The sequence below is a fragment of the Cydia fagiglandana genome, chromosome 13, assembly GCF_963556715.1.
Source record: "Cydia fagiglandana chromosome 13, ilCydFagi1.1, whole genome shotgun sequence".
Lineage (NCBI taxonomy): Eukaryota > Metazoa > Arthropoda > Insecta > Lepidoptera > Tortricidae > Cydia > Cydia fagiglandana.
Window position 1 is genome coordinate 10482782 of NC_085944.1, and position 9182 is coordinate 10491963.

At 36.4% G+C, this 9182-nt stretch overlaps 2 protein-coding genes and 1 long non-coding RNA gene across 4 annotated transcripts in view; 2 read left to right on the forward strand and 1 right to left on the reverse strand.

Annotated features, from left to right (window-relative positions):
- Nucleotides 1-2031, forward strand: part of LOC134670254 (serine/arginine repetitive matrix protein 1-like) — a 109611-nt gene extending 107580 nt beyond the window's left edge. For both annotated transcript variants that reach the window (XM_063527992.1, XM_063527991.1), the window contains exon 11: nucleotides 126-2031. In XM_063527992.1, coding sequence (XP_063384062.1) covers nucleotides 126-1308 — 1183 coding nt within the window. In that variant the 3' untranslated portion in view covers nucleotides 1309-2031. The remainder of the gene's footprint in view (nucleotides 1-125) is intronic.
- Nucleotides 1-9182, reverse strand: part of LOC134670261 (UDP-glycosyltransferase UGT5-like) — a 225299-nt gene that overhangs the window by 61902 nt on the left and 154215 nt on the right. The gene's annotated exons all lie outside the window — the stretch shown is intronic.
- Nucleotides 4390-6023, forward strand: LOC134669801 (uncharacterized). Its single transcript, XR_010098981.1, has 3 exons — nucleotides 4390-4442; nucleotides 4624-4757; nucleotides 5081-6023. It is a non-coding gene; the product is annotated as an uncharacterized LOC134669801 (long non-coding RNA).

Consider the following 9182-nt stretch of genomic DNA (forward strand, 5'->3'; position numbering starts at 1 on the left):
GACACAGGAGAGATAATAAACATCGTACGTGGGCTGAGAACCTCTTGTCAACAAACAACTTAGTCTTTGTAAGGTTTACGCTTGCAAAAAGCAAATGATTTATAGAGCAACTTGTGTTTTTTCAGAGTCCAATTCTCGAACACGTTGGGTCGATTCAGTCATTCAACTAGTCGATTGAATCCGAACAGCGAGCCCGAGGAAGATTACTCGCGCAGCGCTCAGACGCTGCCACGCAAGCTACACGACCGCAAGGAGAAATCCGCCGAAAAGCCCAGTTCTAACAAGTACTGGCATCGATTGACGCCGAGCAAGAGGTCCAATAGCGCAGTCAACGTCTCTCACGTGACAACCTCACCGGACGTCAAGGTCAACGGTTATCCGCCAGGTCCAGCTAAACCGGCTCGGGCCTACAAGGCGTTAAACAGGAGCAAGAGTTTTGCTATGGGCGCTCCTGAACAGGAGACCCACCCACGCTACGTATCTGGAATGAGCCGAAACTACTCAACCATGTATAAATCTAATCCCCACCTCAGTCGGCTAGATGAAACTCCTGAACAACTCAAGAGTCCTGGTATCGTGTCAATTATCAACAGAAGTCAGCGTGATCTTGCTGATGCAGTGTCTCGTGAAACAGAACGTAGACGGGATGGTCTATTCGGTGCTCGCTATGGCAAAACCACTCCAATTTCTAATGGACACACCAACGGATACTCTAAATCGTACGACGAGATGGACAAAAAGAAGATATTCCTCAAAGGACTCCGGGAGCGGGCACCAGATTTATACCAGACATTGCACGCAGAGGATGAGTCCGATGGCAGCAGACTATCATCTCGTTATACTCCTTCACCACATTATAAGGATAGAATATCCGAAGAGCGTAAAATACCTGTGTATAAAACAGAGTCATTGAACAGAGAAACAAGTCCGTTCGTATCCCGTTTGGAAACGCGTTTGAAGTCCCCAGCCATTCGCCGGGGCAGTAACAGCAGTGATAACTATTCGGAAACTTACAGGTATACGACGCGTACAGGCGACCCTGAGCGACCTAGTATCACAGACACAGTAGAAACAGTAAGTAAGAAAATTGTACCTTCAAGAGACGGTCGGTCAAAAGAGATTATCGAATCACGGGAACTGAACTCGGTAACGAAGAGCCGCGGTTACAAAGGCGAACCTTTGTCGAACGTCAAGTACATCGAGAATGGCATACGATCTTCTCCGGTGGGATATGAATCTAAGAATGGTTATACAACCGAGCGGAGGAGAAGTAACTACAGAGTAATGGAGAAAATTAGAGATTATTAGAAACATTTATGGAAATTTCATGCATGCCATTTTATTTACGAATTGAAAAGTCAAACGCAGACTGAGTCTATAAACGCTTTCGTTAAGTTCTAATCAGCGACGTTAACTATATTATTAAAACTGTTAACTGTATGTATGTAAGCTGTGTCGTGTAAAAAGTCATATATAGCTTTACTAATGTTATTACTTTTAAATCTTGTCTAATTCCGTCCAGTGTAACGAATTTTTATATAAATAAATAGTCGTAGTTTTCTAATTTAAAATCAAGCTATTTTTTTAGCTGTGACAGTTAAAAAATATTTTTATTAATTGTCAGATGGTGTAAGTAGATAATAATGATTGCAATGTCAGTTAGCAACTGTGTTACATCTGTGTTCTTATATTAACTTGTTACTCAAACCCACCTAAAATCGCTCATGTAGTAAAAATGGGATTAAACTGTCATCTTAATATCAGGTTGTAATATTTTTTAATTAAGAGACTTCTTGAAGCATTGCAGATAAAAAAAACAGTTGTTTTGCAGTCACTCCCGAAAGCTGCAACTTTTGCTGCTAGCTTTGACTTATTCAAATGGTTCGTCTATATGAACAGCAATTTTGTTGACTTTTGTATAAATTTTCCTTGTAACAAATGACTTTTTAAACAAGTCCATATTTTAGTGTTAAATTTAGGTTTTCATAATAAAAATGTATCAATAAATATAACGTGTTAATACGCACTAAACCATGGTATTTTATTGTTTGAACAAATGGCCGATGACTCATATAACTCAGTACAAACAAACCTTGGGATGTTCTTGAAAACTCTGAGACAATTAATTAAATATCATGAAATAAAAGAAGACAATGAACGAAAATATGTATGTCTAGTGACGTCAAACAAAGATGAATGGGCACTAGGTAAATGGCACTTGTCTGAAGTGGTAACGTCATAATCTGTTTCAGAATTTAAGTACCTAGAGTTAGACCAAGAAAAGTCTGCAGCAATTTTGATAGCCCATGCAGTGCAAGTGTTATTTATACGTCATAATTTCATAGAAGTTTGAGGTGTAAGTAATGTAAGTATTCATTCTTCCAGTATAATATCTGGGTGACTTGACTGACACCCAGTTATGCTAAATATTTAAAATTATTACTTCTGCAACACAACAAATTATAGGAGTATTTTACTTACCGCAACTACAAGCGAAATAAAAGAGAAACGATTGAACCAAGTATGATATGTTGTTGCCTTTGTGAGCCTCTATAAGATATACATAAATAGTTACTAAGTAGTAGATGTTTAGTTTCCAGAACCAATATACAAGATGATATTGTTATGTCTGATCATACCTACTTCGATGGGCGAATATGAACGTCACACTAAACAGATTTTATGGGCAAAAAAATCAGCTGTTCCAAAGAAAAATTCACAATATGATTCGCTGAAATGTATGAAACAGCTATATCTTTTTCGCGATTTCGGGGATGACTCCATAGTAAGGTTCGATCAGTATGAGAAACATACCTATAATTTATCTCTTGTTATAGAGTATGGTAACAAGAAAGCCTCATATGTACCTAAATCCAAATAGGGAAATAATAGATTAAACGTATAGGCTTAAATGTATAAGCCCATAGATTAATGAAGCAACACCTACAGCGGGTACATAAGTTAGGCGGGAGTTAGCGGAGTCCCATCTCGAAGTTGCGGTAACTGAGAAACCAAGATCTAAGCGGTGAATTTGGACACTTCTCACTTGAAGTTCACACTTAGTTAAGTTGAAGCTTAACTTGGGAATGAAATTACATTGAAACGTTTTATGATTATTTTACATGGCTTGCGCGAAGCTATAACTGAGGTTTATTATTTACTTAATTTATTTTTACAGTAGGCCAACATAATACAGGTATATTCTTATTTTATAATAAATATTACACTGTAATACGTCGAAACTTTATGTTCATTTTAAGCTAATTTGTAATGATCTGTAGTTGTTATGGTTAAGATCTGTCAGTATCACAACAAATGATTCTGACAGATATCCATAATCCATAACAAATCCTGATTAAATTCAAAACCTGTTGTTACAATCAGAATACGCCCCCGGTCTCGGCCACTGGAGAGCTTGCTCATTATTACAAGCTTTTATTTACTTTCTCCTGTCCCGTTGTCGGTCTGTAATCAAATCTTGCAAGTTAAATTTGATCCACTTCCCGGTTTCCGATTGAGCTGAAATTTTGCATACATACGTAAGTCGGGTGACAATGCAATATCATGGTATCATCGAGCTGATCTGATGATGGAGACCGGAGGTGGCCATAGGAACTCTGTGATAAAACAGCGAAACCTAATTGTGTTTGGGGTTTTTAGTAAGTATTGTCTCGATGAGTTTTAGTTGCCTGTGGAAAGAAAAGTACAGTCAGCGATAAAATCTTGTACCAAAAATGAAATTTTTGCCAAAACCTTTTCATTACGTGATATCTAAATATTTCAGTTTATATTTGAAAACAACTTTTTATATTTGAAAATGTCAGCGCCTGATACATTGTTAAGAGCTAAATTGTTCAACGTGAGAGGTGTTGGCCATATTCTTCCGTTGTCCAAGTTGCAGAACTATATTACCGGCAGGCCTGTAAAAAAAACAAATTTTGACTTTCTGATAGCTAGGAAAAACACTTAATTAGGATACTTTTTTCTATTATTGAGATACCTATACCTACCTATTACAAAAAAAAAATTAAAATTACCCAGATCTACCGAAATATTTTTCTAATTTCAAGAACTACCGAACTATTTTTCAGCACCTCTAGCACATCTTGCATCCGCGACTTAGACCGCGACTCGAGTCGCCATTCCCGCGGCTGTCAAATCTGTCGATTTCCGTAGCATAACTTGTACCCGCGACTGCAACAGCCGCGTAGAGAACTCAAAGTCGCGGCGCGACTCGTCAGTGTTACCCGGCGAAATCAAAGTCTAAACAAATCGATATTTGCAAGTGGCAACACTGAATCGGAAACCAGGGATGCGCTAAATCATTCGTTCTTTGGTGGTAAAAAATCTGGTTTTTTGTCGATGGTTAAGTTTTTCCTGTCAAATTCAAGGAACTTCCAAATTTTGTCAACATTTAATTACGGGAAAAATATGAAAAAAATGTAAGTAATAGAGCCTTGTATACTTAATATTGATAATATTCCTTAAAATATATATTGTTTAAAAATGTCTGTTTAATAAACTTTTGAAATAAAATATTTTTGTAACTAACTATAATTAATGGAATTGCTATTATTGGTTTTGTTCTCATATTCCTGTTGTAAATAGTGTTTTTTTTTTCAGAATAAGTTCAGCATTATCCTAGAGTTCCTAGACACGATTGATATCCCAGCACCCAAAGGAAAATATTGTTAACAGGAAAGTGCCAACGGGACCCGAAGTGGCGAGTCAGGAAAAGAAACACACTAGGCAAGCTTGTAGGTTTCAAACGCGGAGCTGTCCCCTTTTCTAAATTAACTAAGATCTGAGAAGCGCTTTCTTAGCTTTAAGAACACCACCGAGGAAGTGAACTATTAATAATAACCCTAATGGTTATGGCATACCTATCTAAGCTGCCGCAGTAACTCTCAAATAAGTTTCATATAGTTTTTCTTGTGCCAATAATGGATGGCATGTGTGTGTACTGTGTAACTGTTTATGATTTGACAAATTGATTTCATAAGCTTATTTCATAGTCCTCGATGAAGTCATGACCATATTTTATTATTTTGTTTACAATACAAACCAATTTTCTTTCCAGGGTGATATTTAATTACGCCGCATGTCGAAGAAAAAGGAAGAGAGAAAATACTTTTCAAGGGTAATAAAGAAGATTCTTACAATTTCTCTATTGTGGTTCTAGATGTTAATATATATTAGGTTTAATAATAAGAAGTCGAATATTGCAAGAATATATAAGGCAAAGCAATATACTATTAATTTAAATATTGTTTTTTTTTTCTCTCCTGTATTTTTACCTGAAAAGAAACAAAAATAAAGTAGGTAGGTACCTAGAACTCCTAGAAGCCATGATTAGCTCCCCAAGGCCTACTTCATACCTAATGCTGACAACAACGTATCATAGCATGATCGTATCAGGCCCTGTCAAACATGAAGAGAAACATCTAGAACACGGGTATGATCTAGAGGAGTTTCAATATGGTAGACCATATGATAACCGTACCTATACTACGCAGACTATGACATGAGCGTAACGACTCCTTCAAAATATTGTTGGTCGGCTCGGTCCAGTCACGTCACGGTATGGTGTTGGCAGGGGATGGAATGGTTTAGTGGGTGATGACTGATAATATTTCATACAAAGCATGATTTTGAGCCGGACATGATCCTGTTATAGCCACGTATTACATCATTCTGTTACAGTACGATGCTGCGGGCACAGGCCACATGTAGGTATTTTTTGTTGAAGTCGAGGAAGGTTCCAAACGGTACCTAAATAGTAAGAGATTGTTGAAATTAGACATCTAACCGTGATCCTAAATATTACTACTAAGACTAAGGCTTACTTAATAAGTTGGATAGTTTGTTTTGAACATTTGTACCTACCCACCTCATCGGCTTCGTATATGTACAAGCAAGCGGGCTCCGTTGTTAGGTTGATGAAAGTTTTGTATAAGGAAGTCTTAGGATTACTTTTATAAACTTACGAACATGAATTGAAATTATATGTAGCTATTTACTTAATTGAGTACCTACAAGCTAGCTGTTTGAAATTAAAGTTGTAAACATGATGGGTGTGTTGTGGTACTTGTAGGTATCACCGTGCATAATCATCGATATAAGAGTGAGTAAAGCGCATTTAGTGATTGTTCCACACTTCCTTATTCCTTAGGGCAATAAGTAATTATACAAATTATATTATTACATAATATATGAAACTTGTTTTTAAGTTATAATTATCATGAGTTTAGTTAAAAAAGTACAAGCAAACCACCCGCGAGAGCGAGTCGCGTTATAAAGTCGCGTAGACTTCGACTCGCGGATTGACATAAAGACGAGAGAATATTTTGTCTCTAAATAGGCAGTTGTGCTACGGATTTTAGTTCAAAGTCGCGATCGTTGTCATTTTCTGACAGTGACACCTGATCGCGAGTTTGTCGCGGCTCTCGCGCGTGAATTGTGCTGCCAACACGCGACAAGCCGCCAAGTCGCGCCGATCTGTCACTTCTCGCGCCTGTCGCGGCCAGTTGTGCTAGAGGTGCTGATGTCACTGATAAATAGTTGTTTCTTTATGCATGGTGAAGAGTGGCAAAATTTAGGCGTTTGGTCACGACCTCGTCATATCGCAAAACTAGCCAGATGGTTAACTTAAACTTGTACTTGTACCTTACGGTAAAGTAACGTGAGTCAAATCGCTAATCGCTGTAGGTATTAATCGAAAGGAGGTGGGAGGTGGGTAGTTTTCTCTGTCATAGTTAGATGAACTTCAGACATTTGCATACGAACCTTCAAGTATAAACATCATTTATTTTACAAACAAGCTATAAGTATACAGTGATGGTATTACTGAAAGAAATTAATAACTAGCTTAAATCTAAAATAGGCCCCAAGGGCATTGCCTTGGTACATTTACCAAGGATGCTGGCGGTATTTCCTGGCTGTATCGCAATTCTGATACGTTGTGCGAGGTAGCCGCCAGCTCTTCGGTCACCTTCAATTTAGATTAATATAAGTAATTTAATAATCGAACAATCATTCTTTATCACAAAAACTGACATAGTAACGAGATGTGATGTAATTCATTACGAGCTCAATTCAAATTAACATTGTGACATCCAAATTAAATCTAAATGCTTTCAGTCACGCGTGCATTTCGTTCGTAGTCGTCCGTACATGTATCGGCGCGAGCGAGACGCACGGGCGACTAACATCATTTAGATATCATTTTTATGTCACAATGTAAGAATGAACCCACCAAAAACATAAATGTAAAAAAGGAGAGCCAAGTTCAATACAAAAATTATGCTTGGCTGTGGGGCTCGCCGCAAAAAGAATGGAGATCTAAATGAGTGCCACTGCCAAGTTCTATGCAAAATCCAAATATGTATTTATAGGAACAAAATAACATTATAAACAAGTATTAAACTCTATTTCTTTGCTTTATTGGATACCTATAACAATTGCTGTTATTTAAAAAAATGTGAGATCTTAAAGCAGGTTAGATTTGACTTGGCCAGTTTTCATTATATCAATCATTTTATATATATTGTAATTCTGATAAAACCTGGCCAAGCCAAATCTAACCTACTTTAAGATCTCACATTTTTTTAAATAACAGCAATTGTTATAGGTATCCAATAAAGCAAAGAAATAGAGTTTAATACTTGTTTATAATGTTATTTTGTTCCTATAAATACATATTTGGATTTTGCATAGAACTTGGCAGTGGCACTCATTTAGATCTCCATTCTTTTTGCGGCGAGCCCCACAGCCAAGCATAATTTTTGTATTGAACTTGGCTCTCCTTTTTTACATTTATGTTTTTGGTGGGATATCAATACTTTTTGTAAAGAAAACTAGGCAGGTATTGAGATTTAATGTTTTTTCTTGTGTTTCCGCTGTATGGTTTTTACTTCTGTTCTTTGTATAATTATGTGGTGCCGCGCGCCGCCGACGACACACCGTTGGCCGGTCGTTTAGAGCGTATTACAAGTTTTTTGTATGGGGACACCACTTCTTTTTTGACTAAACTTTATTTTAATAAAGCAAATATAATAATACATAGTTTCAAATATCTGCTTGTAACGGTCAGAGATGTGACTTATTTGAAATACTTGTATTTAAAATGCAAATACAAAATGCAAAATACCTATTGTGTATTTTGTATTTAAATACCTTTTGAAGAAAAGTATTTTGTATTTTATTTGAAATAGTTTTTGATACCTATTTTCTATTTTCAAAATACAAAATACTTTATAGTAGGTAGGTAATGTAGAACATGGAACTGTTGAATCTGTTTAGTAACGTCGCACATGACCACAAGCGTAGCGAGTGGTTAAAAAAGTGGAATCTTGAGTGTTGCGAGGGTTTCAAGGCACGAGAGGAGAACAAACGTACTTTTCTGCCCTGGTGAAGTGAAACACAAACGAGACGTTTTCCTCACACTAATGAGAGGCATTATACTAGCTGTAAAACATTACAAATTAATGCTTTAAAAGTTGGCCGTCAAAAACCATCATCTATACCTACATCCTACCGGTTAATATGAGCAAACAACTAGAAATTTGCACTTTAGATGGAGGATTGATTTCAAAAAATAAAGAGTCGGAAATTCCGAGTAATACTTTTTAATTCAGACTAGGTAAGTATTCACTACTCAGAGTACCTTTTATCGCAAAGTATTTGTATTTTGAAAAAGTATTTTGAAAATACCTATTTCGTATTTTGTATTTAAATACAAATTCAAAAACTATTTTGTATTTTGCATTTGAAATAGTATTATCAAGGAAGTATTTGTATTTTGTATTTAAATACTTTTTATAAAGTATTTTTCACATCTCTGGTAACGGTTCCAACGCTACAATAAAAAAATATTTTTTTGTATGGGGACCCCCCCTATTTTTTAACTTTTTTTTATTTTTAGATTTTTTCCTACGCTTACACATAATAACCGAGCTGGATTCCAAATTTCATCCTTCTAGGTCATCTGGAAGTAGGTTAGGTGTAGGTACTTATCTGTCAGTCCCAATAAAAAATGGTTTTTTTGTATGGGGACCCCCCCTATTTTTAAACTTTATTTTATTTTTAGATTTTTTCCTACGGTTACACACAATAACCGAGCTGGATTCCAAATTTCATCCTTCTAGGTCATCTGGAAGTAGGTTAGGTTTAGGTACTTATAT